The sequence below is a fragment of the Euleptes europaea genome, chromosome 16 (assembly GCF_029931775.1).
Source record: "Euleptes europaea isolate rEulEur1 chromosome 16, rEulEur1.hap1, whole genome shotgun sequence".
NCBI lineage: Eukaryota > Metazoa > Chordata > Lepidosauria > Squamata > Sphaerodactylidae > Euleptes > Euleptes europaea.
In genome coordinates, this window is record NC_079327.1 from 32374406 (window position 1) to 32393366 (window position 18961).

Sequence of the window (18961 nt, forward strand, 5' to 3'; positions counted from 1 at the left end):
TAGCGCTAGAGTGTCAGACTAGGATCTAGAAGACCCAGGTTTGAATCCCCACTCCACCATGAAAGCTTGCTGGATGACCCTGGGCAAGTCAAACACTGTCAGAATAACCTTCCTCACAGTGATGTGAGAATAAAATGGAGGAGAATGATATAAGCTGCTTTGAGTCCCCAACGGTAAATAAGTTAATAAATCAACCTACTTCAACCCGTGTACCCCACTCACCAGTTCTTCTTCCTACTCTTTCTGTGGACTGTTACTGATGTGGAAATTGTAAAAAGTGATTACAAGCAAATAACTAGGAGTTGGCAGTGTTTCTGGATTACTTAACAGCAAATACAAGGATTTAACCTTGTGTACACAATGATTGTCGTCATAGGGGCTGTTGCTTAAGCCGCCGGAAGAGAAACAGATGTTTACATGCTACTTCCCACACATCTCACTAATTAACTGTGAATGCAGATATATTTGCTGCTGATGAATCTGTTGCCATGTATTCTATTTTATAATGCTGATTTACCAGGAAGTTTCTGTGAATCTTGTGGATAAATACATTTTGTACATTTTCTTTAAATAGGTGGTTACCATTGAGAAGATGGAGGATACTAGCCTACTTCCGAATCCCATCATTATTAGCATAAAAAGCAAGACAGCATTTCAGTTCATTGAACTGAAGGACAGAGATGCCTTGGTGGAGAATCTACTTCTGAGACTGAAACAAGTAAAGGCCAGCAACCCAGCACTCTGTAACAGCAAAAACAAAGATATGGTATTAAACATTTGAAATGTTTTAATGATACACTGAGTATATTTCACTGCTTTAAAATGAAGCATATGCTTTACAGTTTGACTATACTGACTTCTTAGAGAAGAAAAGAAGCCTGAAACCTCTGTTCGTAGATGTGAACTTCACAAATAAAAATAGGCAATGGAAATTTGAAATGCCACTGTGTGTTCCTTATAGAATTGTTAGCAAAAAGCTGAAAATATGCTTAACATCCTTTCTCTCACTAGAGAAAATAACACCATGTTCTCTAATGGCATAAGAGGAAAATATTTATTTGTGTACATTTGTCTACTATAATTCACAGTGGGTAGCCGTGTTAGTCTGTTTGCAGTAGTCAAAAAGGGCAAGAGTCCAGTAGCACCTTAAAGACTAACAAAAATATTTTCTGGTAGGGTATACTATGTATTGTCTACTATGTGAGTGTGTAAAGTGCCAGCAAATTGCAGACAACTTACAGCGACCCCGTAGGGTTTTCAAAGCAAGAGACTTACAGGGATGGTTTGCCATTGCCTTCCTCTGCATAGCAACCCTGGTATTCCTTGGTGGTCTCCCATCGAATTAGTAACCAGGGTCGACTCTGCTTAGCTTCTGAGATCTGACGAGATCAGTCTAGCCTGGGGTCATCCAGGTCAGGGCTTGTCCGCTGTTGTATTGGGTAAATTGCAGTAAGGAGCATACTTGTACCATGAAAAACTGCAGTTTGAGAATTAGTTTAGTATCTAATTTTTTTTGTTACAACAGAAAAATGCAGTGTACGTACATCCTGGAAGATAGCAAGACAATCCTGTGTTACAGGAAGATTGAACAACTTTTAGTTTCTAGTGACAATATGTATTTATTTGAGACAATTGTTGGGATTTTTTGTGCTTCATAATTTGCTTGCATTTAACCGGAGAGCTGGGAAAAATTATAATCTGCTGATGAGCTGTTTTAGTACTGTTTAGCTGCAGTTATTGTATCTAGATTGTACAATGTGGCTTACAAATTGGTTCTGAAAAATCTTTTCTTTTGTAGCAAAACTCTCATTCAACATGTTCTGAATATCAGTTTGGGGGATTGGGAGTAGTACTTTCACAAAGCAACGGAGATGAAAATGATAAGAATGACAGACACCTCCTGAATGCAGAGGCTTTGAGTTCAACATTTCATCATTCTGGAATGGATGTACTAGACTTTCGGATGGTATGTAAAAGAATGGCTCCATTGTTGGGGGGGAAATTCATAAGCATACCTTAAAAGTGCCTGAGAGTTTATGGATCAACTTTGTAGCTTCTGGCATGCTGTTAATGTGAGGTTTGGACAGTAAAGGAGTTAAGATTTTGGTAATCTGGTGTGGTGGCTGTAGCGGGGGGGTGGGCTCTAAGGCAAACTCCTTCTGCCCTGAAGAATGTCTGACCCCCCCCCCCCCACTCTGGCCTCTCCTGTGGATTCTTTAAACCCCAACAGCCCACAATCAAATAAAAAGGAGGACAAAAGCTTTGATTAAAGGGTTGGTGGCGTGTAAACTATATGTTACCTTAAGGTATCATATTTGGGAACAGGCTAGACCAAGGTGGTGATTATTTATGAGAAGTAGAAATTGCTTTTTCATAGATATTTGATTGGACAGACAAGACCCAGATGGAGATGAGCAACAAATGTTTATTTAACAGATAACAAAGTATTTAACAGGATAAGGATCTTGTGTGGAAATGTTTCAGTATTTCAAAGTGGACTGCTTCTCAACTTCATCCCCATAGGTTACAAGTTTTCCCCAATGAGAGAAATCACTTTGTAACTGAGCCTCAGTTAATATAAATAAACCCTGAGAGGAGTTTTGATTCCCCTTTGTCCTGACAGGTGACCTCAGCAGATTCAAGGCTCTCTTTTACCACACACAGAGCTCCTGTCCACAGAACCTGTATGTGTAAGTTAGGAATGCAGGACCCTTAACAGGATGATTATTTGTCTCACTGAAAGAAAACTTTCTTCTCTAAGTCATCCTCAAACTAAAAGCCTGGTGAAGCTGATCCTCTTATCCAGAGCCACAATTCCCTTTCTGAGAAAAAGCATTTTCTTCACCCTTCTTAAGGTGAGGCTGGCTCACCCCCCTCCCATCCAGTGGCGTTCCATGGGCTCTGATTGGCTAACAATCACTTGGATTTGCACAAGGTCAAAATCATAAGGATTGGTTCAGAGCCCTAGAGGAGAGGCAGGATTTTGGGGGATGATTGCCACATCGGGTATCCCTAAATTCTTCTGAGAAATGGTAAAAAGGCTCACACAAAGCTGGACCATGTGCAAAGAAAGACCTGCCCTGTTTTGGTTTCCTTATTTCTCTATTTAGAGTACTGCAGGCTGGCATGAACACAGAGGGGAGCATAAGCATACAGAGGGTTGTGTCTGAACCAGGGCCACTTTCTGTTTTGTAATATGAAGATACAGGAATTATTTATATGAGTAATATATAAATTGGTGTGTAATTCCTTTCAATGATTGAGTCAAAAAGCAGTGTAGGCAGTAGCCCTCCAACTCTGTAACTCTTTCTCTCTCCTGTCCACCTTCTCTTGTTTCAAGATTTAGATCATACAAAGGCTTTCCATATAATATAAGTTCTTTCATTACAGTGGAACTGCCTAGGTGTTGACCAAAGAATTGCCCTTTATGGTCTGTTTTTATTTGCTTATTTTTTTTAATCAATAAATAGCCTGCTTTAAAAAAGAGGATATTGCTTTACATTATGAGTAACACAAAATATAGCTTTAACATGCATATCTTGGCTTACAGTCCAGGGAGCAAATCAAAGAGAGCCTATGGAATGACCATTTTTCTGAGTATGGCAGAACGGTCTGCATGTTTCGAACAGAGAAAATCAGGAAACTTGTTGCTATGGGAATCCCAGAATCTTTAAGGGGCAAACTGTGGCTTCTTTTCTCAGGTAAGAGCTCTGTAACTTGGCATTTCCACATCAGACTTGGCCAGCCATTTCACTGTGGCAAGAAGCCAGTAGAAAAGGTGTGGTTCTCTTTGGTAACTTGCAGTTTGGAAGGAGAAAGTGAAATGATAGAGGCGTACAGTCCAATTCTAGGTTCTAGGAATGGGAAGGAAGCTGCTGTGGTGATGAGAGGCACAAAAGGCAGAAAAACATTCCCTTCTGCTAAGTACTGCATTTAAACAATACATTTTTAGTAAAACTATTCAAAACAGTGTAGTAGTAATTTTTATTAAAGTGCATAAATGTTACAGATTATAGTGTCCCGCAAGTTGGCAGACATGGCTGATACATACTTGGAACAAAAAAAACTGAAATGAGAAGCTTTCCGGTAATTTCTTTTGTTGCCAGCTCAAAGCATGAGTGCTAATACACCTGGGATCATTAGTTTTGTTGTCTAGAATTTAGGTATTCAGCACTGTACTTAATTCCTTCTATTTGAATTTTGTTTTACGACAGACAATCCTAGTAGGCCTGTCCATGAATATGTAAATTAAATATGTTATGCAAAGCTTGCTACCAAGATGGATTATTGAAGTCTTTAGAGCTCTTTCAGGCCTATGTTTCATTTTCTGGAGAATACTATATTTTAGAAAAATGCGGTTAAATATTTCTGAATTTTTGCTAAGATGCATGTTGGGTGAATACAGAATCCAATTGCATAAGTATTACAGATCAGCCTTGCATAGACTTTTCCCTTTACAAATAGGGGTATTGAGTTTAACGTACTTGAATTCAGACCTGCTCTTCTATTTTGCATTTACTACTGCCTTCAGATGCTATGACGGATTTGCATTCTAATCCTGGTTACTATAAAAACCTAGTGGAAGTGTCCATGGGCATGTGTTGCATAGCAACAGAGGAAATAGAACGTGACTTGCATCGCTCATTGCCAGAACACCCTGCCTTCCAGAATGAAACAGGCATAGCTGCCCTGAGGAGAGTCTTGACTGCTTATGCACACAGGAACCCCAAAATTGGGTATTGCCAGGTAAAAATTTGTATGGCCATCAAAACATAGGGGGAACTCCCTTGGACCCACTTTTAATTTGTGAAGGGGGTGGGATTAGGGTGAATGGTGGATCAGAAAATATAAGAACTCATTTTAATCGCTTCCCTGGGTGAGACTTCATTTATTTTACTTGGACCAGAAGGAAGATTGCAAGTTAACTAAAGTTAGTGCTATGAAGATAATATGTGTGTGGTCTTTGTTCCACTTGTTTCTATTTTGGATAGATCATTGTTGGGTCCCAGCAGGGAAATACTTTATTTGCCCAGTTATATAGGTCACATTCTTTAAAGCCCCCCACCACTCCATAGATCCCAGTCTTTTATATTCTGTAGATCTCTTTTACTTCCTATTCTATGTCCAGAACATCAGTACACTAAGGTGCCTTATACCATTTGTTGGTCTATTCCGGTATTATTTAGCCTGATTAGCATTGGTTCTCCAAGCCCTGTTGTCTAAAATCCTTTAAATGGAGGTTTGGGGGAGGGGACAAGATCATGCCTGATGTCCCTGATGTCTGTGTATTCAGCAGAATATCTGAACAAAGCCCTACACAGATATTCCAGTGTAAACTCTTCTGTATGATTGGGAGGCCTGCAAAAGGCTAGCTGTGCATGTAGCTCTGACCAGATCTTCAGCAGAAAGCACAGGGGTTTGAAGGTACAGACAGATCCTACTCCTTGTGCTCTACTAGCAAATTCTGAATGTGTAAACAAGGTATAAAAGGCCTCAGGTAGCACAGCTACAACTCAGCCTGAGGCTGTAGAGAGCCACTGTAAGCCAGTGGTATGCACTCAGCAGCTCAAAGAGAGCCACATATAGTTCAACCAAAAGAGTCACATGACTACTGTGCGCCCTGTGCACCGCCCCACCAAACACACACATACAATAATATAAGATACAGCTATTAATATTAAACAAGTGGAGGCCCTGCAAGGACTTGCAGGGGCATCTTGGTTCCACTCCTCCACTATTCTTCTACCCAGAAATCTCCAATAGCTTTGCCCCTTTTTCTGCTTCTGTCTCTCCTTTCCTCCTACCAGTCAGCTTACTTTTATCTAGCCCTCATCTTCAGTGTTCCCTCCTACCCATCCCCTGGTAGCCTCTGCCTGGGAAAACTATGGCCCAGTTGTGTTCTGGGGAACCTGCAAGGACTTCTGAGAGGCACTTCACTTTCTCCTACATGCCCCTTCTGACACTATTTCCTCTTTCCCTGCTCCTGACAAACCCCCATTTCCTCACCTTTACCTCCTTCCTTCTCTCCTTCCCAGCCACCAACCAACCTTATCTCTCCCTCCATCTTCATCTATGTTTATTATTTATTTACTTCATTTATACACCCCTTTCTCCACAACAGGGACCCAAAGTAGCTGAGATCGTTCTGCTCCCCTCCATTTTATCCTTACAGCAACCTAGTGAGGGAGGTGAGGCTGAGTGAGAAGGTGTAACTGGCTCTGCCTGATGTAGTGGTTAGAGTTTTGAACTAGGATCTGGGAGACCCAGGTTCAAATTCTCATGCTGCTGCGGAAGCTCACTGGGTGACCTTGAGCCAGTTACACATTCTTACTCAGCCTGATCTACACTGTTGAACTTTAGCAAGCGACTATACCTTAAGAGGCTTGCCATTTCTCTGACCTCTAGCATTTCAAAGTGGGAAGTTTCCTTTAAGCAAGTGCTGAGATCAATTAACAAGAAGTCATTGGTACAGATAAGCCTTTGAGGGCTTTTTTCCCCTTTAAAAATGTAGAGTCGGTCTAGTCTGTACTGTTTATCTTCACTGAGCATCTTGGGTTTTGATAGGGTAAAAATACAGTTTGGGGGCAGATTGTCAAGTCCTAAACCTACCTGTTCAAATGAGGGATATAAGTGAGCCCCACAAAATTACACTTTGACCCAATGTAAAAATGTAGTGTTCAACTTTGCAATAATGCGTATACAAATTAAGAGAGGAATTCTAGTTGGTCTAGAATTTGGGGAGGGGGCATGGTTCAGTGGAAGAGTATCTGCTTGGCATGCAGAAGGTCCCAGGATCAATCCCCAACATCTTTAGTTAAAAAGATTGGGTAGTAGGTGATGTGAAAGACCTCTACCAGAGACCCTGGAGAGCCGTAGCCCGAGTAGACATTTCTGACTTTGATGGACCAATGGTCTGATTCAGCATAAGGCAGCTTTATGTGTTCAGGTGACTGCAGTGGAAGTAATTCAGTAATTCCTTTAATTTTAAGGTGTAGTCACTTTTTAAACTGTCACTGGATCTGAGAATGCTGTAGTCTTTTAAAAAAACTTTAAAAGTTTTTTTGATAGATATTATTGCAACTAAGTTTTTCTTCTTTGACCTCTTAACAGTCCATGAATATATTAACCTCTGTTTTGTTGCTGTATGCCAAAGAGGAGGAAGCTTTTTGGCTGTTGGTTGCTGTTTGCGAGAGAATGCTTCCAGATTATTTTAACCACAGGGTGATAGGTGAGATTCTCCAAATCTTCTTCTTCAGTCTCTGTTTTGTCTCTTCGTTCTGGGAACCAATGATAAATATACTGCATATCCTCACTGAAATAAGTTCAGTAACAGCACTGTTCCATGAGAAATTTTCTTTATTAAAACCCTTGTATGGAGGCTTGAATTCTTTATACTGGGCAAGAAAAGAGTTGCATTGCTTATTTTTCATTGTTAAGATTGGCTGGTGCATTATATGTGCAGACCAGAGGGAAATATACAGTTCTTTATGTTTATTGCATAAATCCCTTGTTGCCGTTTTGTTTAGACAATTGTTTCTACTAGTACTTAGTTTTCATGTGCTTTTTAGATTGCAGACAATGTTATTTCATAGTAACTTCCCCAAGGGTGCTGTGCATTTATTTCCCCCTTTACAGCATGCAAAAAGCACAGCTGTGTAGACAGCTCAGCATTGTGATGTGACCATGAAGAGGAGTGAGTCTTAACTGATAGAATAAACTATTGGTCGGCAAACCATACAGTCTTGGTTTTTGGTATCCTTTAAAGCTATGAATTACATTTGTTTGTCTTATGAGAGCAAGTAATCATTTCAACTTTGGCTAACATGCCCTGCTGTGGTTTACAGGTGCTCAGGTAGACCAATCTGTGTTTGAAGAGCTGATCAAAGAGCAGCTTCCAGAATTAGCTGAACACATGAAAGACCTCTCCACGCTGGCTTCTGTGTCCCTGTCGTGGTTCCTCACTCTCTTCCTCAGTATCATGCCCCTGGAAAGTGCTGTTAGTGTTGTGGACTGCTTCTTCTTTGATGGGATCAAAGCCATCTTCCAGTTTGGCTTGGCTATTCTGGAGGCCAATGCTGTGGAGCTGTGTAACAGCAAGGATGATGGGCATGCCTTGATGATCCTTAGCAGGTATTGCTCTGGCTTTTGTCCTACTAACTGAGCTGCTGCAATCCAGAAATGAGTTGGCTGCTCATTAAATAACAGTGATGGTAATGTGGAACTAGATGTGCATGTTGTACTCCTCAGTGTCCGCCCAAAGTAATACAGCTTACAAACCCCTTATAAATAAAGGGGTATCGTGTTTTCCTGTTGATGCAAGTCTGTATCTATAAGCATTCCATCAGTCTACTGCTTCTTTTCTCAAGTATAGAGGGGTCAAACTCTTCTAGGAGCAACTTCAGCCTTAGTGTCGATAAGATGTCTTTTAAAAACCAAGATGTTATAATTAGCATTCTTTAAGAAAGCCAGAGCACTTTACCAGTGCGTTGTACTGCAACAAATTGTCTTGTTTCCAATAACTGTCCTCTGCCATTGGAAGGACACGTCTGCCACTGGGATGATTTCCACCAGTTTCCTCCTATCACCAATCCCCACAATGTAATCAAATGTGTTCCTCTGGGGCACCATTTCAGGAGGTTTAAAGAGCCACAGCAGAAGGGAAAGGCAGTGAAGTTCTGTTTTGCAAGCTCTGCTCTTGGTTTGTGTTGGATACAAGGCATTAGGTCTAAAAAAATGTTCTTTTCAGGTTTTTAGACCATGTTAAGAATGAGGAAAGCCCCTTGCCACTGATTGGGAATCAGCATGCCTTTTTCAGTGATGATCTGGAACCCTGTCCTATAACTGAAATAACAGACCTAATTCGGGATTCGTATGAGGTAAGTATCAAAGAAGCAAGTGTGTTTTCCTTCAGAACTTTGGAGCAGTTTTTCCTATTTAAATTTAAAGAATGATTTTCTGTGTATCAAATACATCCTGGTTTTAGGCATGTAGAAGAATATGTCCCATATTTAAATATCTACATTGCAGCAAGAATACTTCTTTCAGTCTAAAGTGAAAATCTATTCCTGAATTTTAGAAATTTGGAGACCATTCTGTGGAACAGATTGAGCACATGCGCTACAAACACAGGATTCGTGTTCTGCAGAACCATGAAGAAACCACCAAACAAAACGTGGTGAGAATTCTCAAAATACAAAATCACACTCTTTTAGATGGTGCTAGAGCTCTGTATAAAGGCAAGCTTCTCTGCTGCTAGTAGATTTGCTTAGCCTGCGTGGAGCCTTGCTCCAGCACAAGAAGCATTATTCTGGAGGAAGCATCTCTACTTCCAGAGAGAGAGAGAGAGATGGTGCACTTGCTTTGTAAGGGCAGAAAGGCGGGATACAAATTTTGTAAATATAAATAAATAATAAGATACATCCCATTGACTGCCAGTGCTCTTGCACAGTCAGACTGGAAGCTTGGATCCAGTCCCTAAACAATTAACTTTAATTTGGAAAGATAATAGAATGAGACACCTTAAGTTTATTTAGGGATTTCTTTCCTATTTTATACCCTGTGGAGACCCAAAGCAGCTTACAAAAATGCTGTATAAATGCATAAATGGTAGTCTACATCCTGGGCTATCCCTGGATTACAGAGTCACAGTGCTTGTACCTCTGGGCATACCTGCCTAAAATGCATGTAATAAGGGAAAGAGAAAGAAGCTCAGGCCAGATCAAGGGGCAGAGATGTTCCCAAGAATTCTCCTCCTTTTGGTCAGAACTTCTGGCCACTCCTAGTCTTAAATTACCTGCAAACCTGTATTAAAATAGAAAGCTGGTAAGTAAAATTAATGGCGCAAGCCGTAGTTCCCTCTTTTAACACTATAGAGGAGAATTAAATCACTTCAGATCTGTGATACACATTTCTTCCCACTATTTTTCATAAAGCTTTACAAATGGAAAAGGTCTTAGCTGTTTGGCAGGTAGGACCCTGGAAAGAAATTTTTGGCTGTAGGTGGAAGAACCAACTATGTGTGTAGCCCTTTCGTGCACACCAGCAACGGAAAACGTTCTATAAGATGCTAGGATATCTTAATGCTGAAGTATAATAGGAGAATGTGCGCTCTAAATTGCTAGGAGAAATGTCAGTTTTCTGCTAAGTTCACCCTGTTTCTCTTAAGCTCAGAGTGGTCATCCCAGATGTTTCTATTCTTCCGGAAGACTTGGAAGAGCTTTATGACTTATTTAAGGTATGCACATCTCTGAATTAAATTTGACAGGGTTTCTGAATGTGTTTATGCTCATGTGTTTTGGTAAGCACCCAAAATATGTTGTTTTGTAACTAGTATTTAATCCTGTAATCCCTTTCTCAGCTCAGGTAAATTTTCAGATTTAAAGGCATTTTTGAATAATTTCAGTAAAATGGGCTTGTGCCACTCCAAAGTCGTGTATTGTTTTAACAAGCATAAGATACATTGTTTGTTCTACTCATGTAGCAATAGTACAAATTCTTATGCCATTAAAGGTATTGGTAGTACAAATTCTTAGCTTTTTTTAGTCTCTCAACTTGACCTCCACAAGGCCATTGTGGCACCGTATTCCACCACATTGTATTAGAATAATTAAAGAGACATCAAGCCAGTTATGTGCCACAGATGTGATAAGAGATACAGACGAGTGTATTGCAGCAAATATTGAGATGTGCAGTATTCATACTAAGGTGCCACCTAATCAGCACCTGAACCAAAGAACATCCCTTTATTTATTATAGCTAATCCAAACCGTAAAATTAACAATACCCTGTGATGCGCTTCAGTTTGCTGGCTGTACTGTGGCGTGGCTATCTGGCTTAGATTTCAAGAATGACAGAGGAAAGGAGATCAGTGATGACAGAGCGACTTAACAGATATTCAAAAGACAGTCATGTTGGTTGATCAATCAGCACAGTTATATACAGTTAAGTGTGTTTTCCCCAAGTGGTGTGTATACCAGTTAGTAACTTGCAGGGAGGGCTTTGGCTTTATTCCTACAGAAGATCTCAATGAATTTTTGTGTGCGCACATAAGCCCCTATATGTACAAAACCCTAATTCATGCTTACTTTACAGTAAATGTATACAGTTAATTGTTAATCTTGTTTCATCATGGCCCTTGGCACAGAGATGGAACATTCGGGAAGGCTATGATCCTTTATCTGTGGTGGTGTAGCATAGATGCACACCATTTTAAAAAATGGTCGCACCAATAATATACCACTCTCCTCTCACTATCATGAGTTTACCATTAATGATAACTTGTCATGGGTGAACTCCCCAGATTCACTTTAAATGAGTCTGACTTAAACTAGTTAATTTAGGTTTCAGATTTGGGCCACAGAACTTGGAATAGATTATTCATAGATGCTCAGGGGCAGGGATGGTGGGGGAGGGGAGAGGAAGTGTACCTCTCCACCAGCTCTCCATGGTGACTTCCTTTTTCTAAATCTTGGTTAGAAAAGGGAAATGGCAGGAAATATTGCCATTGGCATGGGAAAGCGTGGGAAATGCTGTTCCTGGTACTTCTCAGCTCCTGTTACTGGGAACTAATACAGGAGCAGAGCAGCCTGAAGCTACCAGCAGAGAAGGGGTGGGTGGGGCTGGTGATGAGAAGGATCAGTGGTGGGAATGGACCTTGGATTACTTGGTGTGAAGGTTCCTTCTGTTCTGAGGTAAGGAGGGCATCTTGAAACATTGGGTGATTCCCACAGGTTGCTCAGGGAGGCAGGATCAAATTTCAACTTCCTGCTTCCTGTCTCCTGGTCTGGAATCACCCAGTCCTCAGACTTCCCAAGCTACAATTGAGACCGCAAGGAACCAAAAGGCATACCTAACAAAAAACAGAATAGGTGCCAACAGTTACACGAAACAGAGTGAAGGACAATAGAAGGGACTGTAGAGGATCACTGAATTTACCTAAATTGTCCTTCTCCCTTTAAGTATTCTCAAACCTTGATTTGAGATTGTTCTATGACCTGCATGTCGAGCTTTGCAACCTTATCTCCAAATTTTAGTGACTTCTTTATCCACCTTGTTTGTTTTGGGGCGGGCAAGATGCCCCCATGAATACTTCATGGTAAGTATTCCAAGGTTCGTTCTTGCTCTGAGGAGGAGGGCATCTAAATGTAGAGTGCACAGCAGTGCCTGTTTGATACATTGCCCAAGATTATTCCATTATGACTGATGGAAGCTTGCCCAAGATTAAGACTGATGGACGCTTGGTCTGAGAAAAGATCGAAACATCAGGCTTCTAATGGATTGGTTGCAACTGATATAAGTGCAAATAAAACCTGCAGGTCGATCATATGTCGCACCTTCTCGTTAACATGTTATGGCTGTGGACCGAATAAGGAAGATGGATTAGCTTATAAAAGGAAAAAATTTCCTTTAAGGATGAAGGTAGGAACAGGGCATGGTACTACCTTGGCTTTTAAGAAATACACGCATATAGACCCTTCCTGAACAATAGGATTCCTGGTTTGGGTACCCCGTGGGTTGGCACAGCTGGCGTTGGGACAAGGCTTATCAGGAGTAACCTAAGTGTGACTTCCTTCAGTGTTTTTGAGGAAGCCTTGAAAATGCCTAGAGGACGAAGAGATGTCATCAGGTAGGGAACCAAAATATCGAAATATCTGGTAACTAGCCTGTGTAACGCCCTTAATTAGGTTTGACGTGTGAGATCCTGGCTACTCTATCCTGATATACCAGGTGTTATTGCAGCGATAGTTGTCACTTGATTGCACAAAGTGGAGAATTGGGCATCCTGGCATACTCCATCCTGCAGAACGTGAGTTCTGAGCCTGACCTAAGAACTTAGGGTTCCATATGCTTATGCATGTACTAGCAGACAAACGCTCTACAAGAGAGATAGCATAACTTCTTAGAGGCTGGTCTTCTAGGGTTAGAAGTGTGTGGTGCACTGGATTACCTTCCACAAGTCACACTCAGTTTCTTTCAATAACCAGGTGGTCAGTAGCGGTCGGTCCAGATCTGGGGAACCAAAGTGGACCACGTGTAATAATCCTGGCATACTGGAAGCCTCTATGGTTTCTATATAAACCAATTCATCCCTGATGGAAACCGTGGTTTGTTTGGGGTCCCCCCCCAGTCTACACAAGTACAAGAATATGGTTACTGCTTGTTTCTGTCATAACTTTCTCAGGCTCATGGAATACTTGGTAAAGGAGTATTCCGTTCCACCCTTGTGAGGTGATACCAGGAGAAAATTCCAGACCATAAAGATTAGAGTCTAGCGCAGATAGGTCCGCCTGTGGAGGCCCAGTCTAGGCACTGTCTGTTGGAGAAAAACTTGATTGACTACTCATTTGTCTCTGAACTAATGGCTTAGACAGTTCGTCTGTATGATGGGATATCCCTGTGTATGCTCTGGGACAAGGAACAGGTGGGGGAGACCACCTGACACATCTTACATAAGGATAGGAAAGGGAGTCATTCCCATGTCTGTATTTTCTTGGATCCTCTGGCAGAGGAAAAGATTTGTGTCCTCCTAACTTGTTTATGTGGACTGATCAGAGAGTAGTCTATTCTGAAGGGGACAAAAAATTAACGAGGGCAAAAAAAACCCTGCTTAGCTCCTAAGATCTGAGGAGCTCGAGCTAGCTTGTTCCACCCAGGTTGGTTAACTGGCCCTCAACCGGAAGGAAGCACCTCTATAGTGTTTTAGTGATGGCCCTGAGCTCCAGGATGTTGATGTTCAGAGTCCAGTTCCAGGCCACGAATCTTGAACTGATCTACCTGGGGGGAGGCTCCCCCACCCGGTCAGCCTGATGATCAAGACATTTGAACTAAAGGATAACGGGAGTACTGCTAACCCTTGGTCAGGTTGTTGGGTTGGTCCACCAGAACAGGCTCTGTTTAACAGAAGTGCTAACTGAGATCTCTTGACTCTCTTGTCAGAGTCTCCTAATGATAGGTTTGGAGAGATCGTTGTAGTGGTCTGGTGTGCAAAAGAGGCCTAGTGAACTGACCCTATGTATAACATCATAAGCCCTTGGTGGCAAGCTAGGACCAACAGTTGGTAATACTTGACCTGATAATGTCTCTGAATACCTTGCCTATCTCTTGTTGAGGTTGGGCTTATTCTTCCTGGTGAGGCTAAGATCCTCTAGGTGTTGGTACGGTTCCATTTTCTTTTCCTTTTTTAAAATTACCCTTGATCTGGGTGGGCTGAATCAAAAGATCAGGGCTTAGGCCTCTGGGCTACTATAGACACCAATGTCTGGGAAAATGTCCTGGATACTGAAGAGAGGCTGAAGGCAGGGCCCAAAACTGAAGGGCTGGTCCTGGTAAATGAACCGAGGAAAACCTGCAGTGGTTGCTGTGGATCCATCTGGGTCTCCCTTGGAGGTTAATCCGTCTTCAATGCTGCCAATCCACCATATTTTTTTGTCAAGAAGAAAAATACTGAGAGGGAAGGAGAAATGGCAGAGGAGGACAAGGTTGAGAGCAGAGAGGGTGAAAGCCGGCTCAGAGATGTGATTGGGAATGAAAATAAGAATTTTAAGAAATGGAGTAAGGTAGGTTTCCTAATTTAAGAAAAGAGCTATTTGCGGCAGAGAGCAAAGTGAGAGAACAAAGTGAGTTCCCTAAAGTAAAAATGAAACTAATTTGTAGCAGAGTGCTGTTTTGCAGCTGCTGTCCCTGTGCTAGGCAGGAAATGAACTGAGGAGTGGGCAATTCCAGCCCAGGAGACAGGAAGCTGAAACTTGATCCTGCCTCCCTGAGCAACCAGTGGGAATCACCCAATATTGCAAGATGCCCTCCTTCTCAGAGCAAGAAGGGCTGATGTCAGTTCAAGCTTATTACACACTGGGTCTAAATCTCAGAAGGGTCTGGGCCCAATTTATAATTCCCTCCTTTGAGTTCACCATTCCCAGTGTACTGAGAGTTGTTGCTACCACTTATACTAACTGCAGTCACATGCTATAAATCATACTCACATCCCATTCATCTAAATAGATGGGATTACTTGTTTTTCTGGGCCCAGTATGCATTGAACTGTGTTAGTAGTATACCATTTTGGCATGATTCTTACAAGGATTGAAGTGGATTGAAGGACTGAATTCTACAAACTCTTCCGCTCCATGTGTTCCCATAAGCTTCTATATGATCCATAGATACAGGACTGTAACCGGATAATGTTCTCTTATGTATACAGAACTTCAAGTTTCCTGTGTTCCTCAGTGATAACTTAAAAATCTGTGCAGATAAAACATGCTTTTTTCCTGATGTTTGCATTATTTTCTTTTTAATTCTTCTTAGAGAGAACATTTAATAAGCTGCTACTGGGAATGGAACAGTGCAGTTGTGATTCAGCGCCATGACCCAAGCAGACCTTACGCCGAGCAGTACAGAATTGACTCTCAGCAGTTTACTAACCTTTTTAAACTTGTCTCGCCTTGGACGTGTGGAGAACATACTGAGGTTCTAGCAGAAAGGATGTTCAGGCTTCTGGATACAAATATGAATAATCTCATTGAATTCAAAGGGTTTGCTGGCTGCTTAGGTAATTCTTTAAAGATGTGTTTGCCATTGGGGGCCTGATCAGCATGTGCTGGAGCATGGGTAGGGTTTCAAATTCAGAGCAGCAAAGAATTAGGCTGCATGATGCTTACCTAGTACTCTGGCTCCTGGAATTTGTCCAACACCCAACTATGCCTTTTTAGGATCAGAGAGCTCTTGTGGGGAGGGAAGAAATCCACCACGAAGACCTTCCATTTGCACAGCCCAAAGAGCCAACCCTATGTAACTCTATCATGAGACTTAATGCTGTGTGTATCTGAAATACTGAGCCTGTTTTTTGATAAGCCTTACACAGCGTAACTTAGTGCCCCCTCCACCAGTGTTCCTCTGCCTGTGCGTCAATATGATCAGCCTTCCTAGGGGCAAGGCTTGCGCTTCAAAACCCGCAGTGTTATTTTGTAGTGTGAAGGCTTTCTGCCCCATACCCATCTATCTGGTAAACCCTGAAGAAAAAACAGAGCAATGAGGGAGATTCAGGCTTTGAGGCCACCCTGTCTTTTGTGATAGATATAGGGGATTACTGCACTTTGTATTTCCAGCGATGTTTGAAAACGTTATAAAAAACATCGCTTTAAAAGGGTTTTTTGATACCACGGCTTATAAATGGTTGGAAGACGTCTTCACAGCTAAAGGGGCCAAAGTGCGAACAGTATTTTTTATAACGTTTTCAAACTCTTAATACATCGCTGGGAATACAAGTGCGGTAACCCTCATAGTCTTGGACAGTAAGTGGACTTAATGAACAAATTCCTCTCCAACACCCCCTTTGCTGCCAAGTTGATACTTTCAGACACTACCAACAGAGGTTTTAAAGAAAATGTTCAGAACGTGCTGAATCTACGGCTGTTACCCTAATCTTATACTCAAGATATTTTGATTCACTGTTCCTTATGTTAAAAATTATCTTAAGCTTGAAGTAGAACATCAAGACTCTAGTACACTGTCTACTTCTTACAGATATTATGTACAATGGAGAAATGAATGAAAAGATAAAACTGTTATACAAGCTGCACATTCCACCTGGTAAGTGGCTTGGGGGATCTTTACTCCTTTTTTCCTCTTTGTGCAGCTTTAATAAATATATAAATTACTTTCTCAAGAGTGCATCCATTTTACATTTGATTAAGTTTTCTTGGGTAAATCAGCATGTTGACATTTCTGTATGTAGCCAATCTTGATGTCTTGCAATCAGCTTAACTTTCCCTTAAGCTGTTGCTGTTCCCGTGTATGAACCAAATACTTTTCCTGTAGCAAGCTATCAGTGGTAGTATTGCATGCCAGGGGCTGCAGGGAAAGCTTTTTCTTAGCATCTGCATACCTCCTTTCTGACCAGAAGATCATGCTGGAAACTAGGAAATCCTAAACTGCTGAAACCTTAGCCAGTAAAATGGGATCATAACGATGGCATTTTTTTTCTTTTACAGCGCTTACAGAGAATGACAGAGACAGCCAGTCACCATTAAAGGCTCCCTTATTGTCAACGACCAGGCCACTAGTAATTGGAAAATCAAATGGTAGGTGAGCTGGGATTGCAAATACTGTTGGCTAGTCTGATATGTAGCTGCTTTGCTAAATCAGATTCTTTCCCTTGCTTGTTGGAATTAAGAACATAAAAAGAGCCCTGCTGAATCAGACCAGCAGCCCATCTAGTCCCGCACCCTGTCACACACAGTGGCCAAGGCCTTCCCCGGATGTGGCCTTCTGGCACTGATATTGATGTTTACTGCCTGTGAATGTGGAGGTTCCCTTTATTCACCATGGTTAGCAGCCACTGATAGAGCTGTCCTCCATGAATTTGTCTATGTATTTGCTTGTAGCCATCACTACAACCTCTGGCAGCAAATTCATTTTAATAACTCGTTGTGTCCAGAAATTACTGCCCATCGGCTTCATCGGATGGCCTTAAGTTCTGGTATTTTGGGAGGAGAAAGTCCTGTCAACTCCTTTAGCATAATTTGCTAAACCTCTATCATGTTCCACCCTAGTCAGACTCTTCAGCCTTTCCTCATAGGGAAGGTGCTCCAACTCCCTAATCATCTTGGTTGCCCTCTTCGGTACTTTTTCCAGCTCAGCAATGTTCTTTTTGAGATACGGTGACCAGAACTGGCTGCACCATAGATCTATACAGGGGCATTATAATATTGGCTGTTTTATTTTCAATCCCTTTCCTAATAATCCTGAACAGTTTGTTTATTTATTTAATTCAATTTATACCCCGCCCCAACCCAGTCTCAGGGTGGCTTGCAACAGCATATATATGTAATAATTACAACACAGGATTACAATTAAGGCCATCTAATTACACTTACTGCAATAAAGATGTTTTCCTAAGGTGAGTCTTAAGCAGAGGGCCAGTCTGATGACAGTCTTCAAGGGAGTAGAGACGGGTCAGGGGAGAGGCCAAGATGCTCTATTTACCGTTGCTGCCTCAACCATATGCCTGGTGGAACACCTCGGTCTTACGGTTTGCCTTTTTTACTGCTGCAGCACACTGGGTTGACACTTTGAGTTATCCATGATGACCATAGTATCTTTTCCTCTCAGTCTTAGCAAGTTCAGGCCTCATTAGCTTATACTAATTTTTTGTTAGTAATACTAATGTTTAGTTGAGATTTTTTTGTTCCAATGTGCATCACCTTACACTCACCAGCACTGAATTTCATTTGCCACACTGTTGCCCACTCATCCAATTTTTGGACATCCTCTTGGAGCTTGTTACAGTTGGTGTTGGTTTTTGCCACCCTGAATAATTTTGTCATCTGCAAACTTGGCCACTACACTGCTCACACCCAGTTCCAGATCATTTATGAACAAATTAAATAGTACCGGCCCCAATATCAGGCCTTGTGGGACCCCTCTTATTACTGTCCATTTATTCCTGCCTTTTGCTGCCTGTTGTTTAACCCATTTAACATAAGAAGACCTGTCCTCTTATCCCATCACTACTAAGCTTACTCGGTAGTCTTTGGTGTGGTACTTTGTCAGATGGGTTGATTTATTACTGTGTAGCAAATCAAGTGGGTTAATTTGCTACACAGCATCAAAGCTGTATTGTATCCTCCTAAATAGGTGACACCATAGATTATCAGAAGCAACTGAAGCAGATGCTGAAGGACATTGCCAAAGAGAAAGAAGCTAAGGCTGAAAAAGAATTACCAAAAATGAGCCAGGTAAGATATGAAGGAGTATACAGTTACAGTACACTTAGCTTGGGTACCTGTGTCCTAAACCTTTTTTTATGGGCTACATTTGTGTTTATTTCATGGAACACATAATGGAACTGAAGATCAAAAATATAGTAGCTACATGGCATCCATGAGTATAAAACTGACTTGCCTTAAAGGGCTGTTGTGAGGATTTAAGTGCTTTCAACACTGGAAGGTGGCATATAAATATTACT

The 18961-nt window shown here is 41.5% G+C and overlaps 1 protein-coding gene across 1 annotated transcript in view; it reads left to right on the forward strand.

Moving 5' to 3' along the window:
* The window catches only part of TBC1D8 (TBC1 domain family member 8), a 55034-nt gene that overhangs the window by 35026 nt on the left and 1047 nt on the right, over positions 1 to 18961 (forward strand). Inside the window, exons 7-19 of the mRNA XM_056862157.1 lie at positions 575 to 766; positions 1799 to 1966; positions 3551 to 3701; positions 4532 to 4746; positions 7111 to 7228; positions 7845 to 8130; positions 8747 to 8876; positions 9077 to 9175; positions 10166 to 10234; positions 15301 to 15544; positions 16519 to 16584; positions 16986 to 17075; positions 18631 to 18731. Of these exons, the coding sequence (XP_056718135.1) occupies positions 575 to 766; positions 1799 to 1966; positions 3551 to 3701; positions 4532 to 4746; positions 7111 to 7228; positions 7845 to 8130; positions 8747 to 8876; positions 9077 to 9175; positions 10166 to 10234; positions 15301 to 15544; positions 16519 to 16584; positions 16986 to 17075; positions 18631 to 18731 (1929 nt within the window). The remainder of the gene's footprint in view (positions 1 to 574; positions 767 to 1798; positions 1967 to 3550; positions 3702 to 4531; positions 4747 to 7110; positions 7229 to 7844; positions 8131 to 8746; positions 8877 to 9076; positions 9176 to 10165; positions 10235 to 15300; positions 15545 to 16518; positions 16585 to 16985; positions 17076 to 18630; positions 18732 to 18961) is intronic.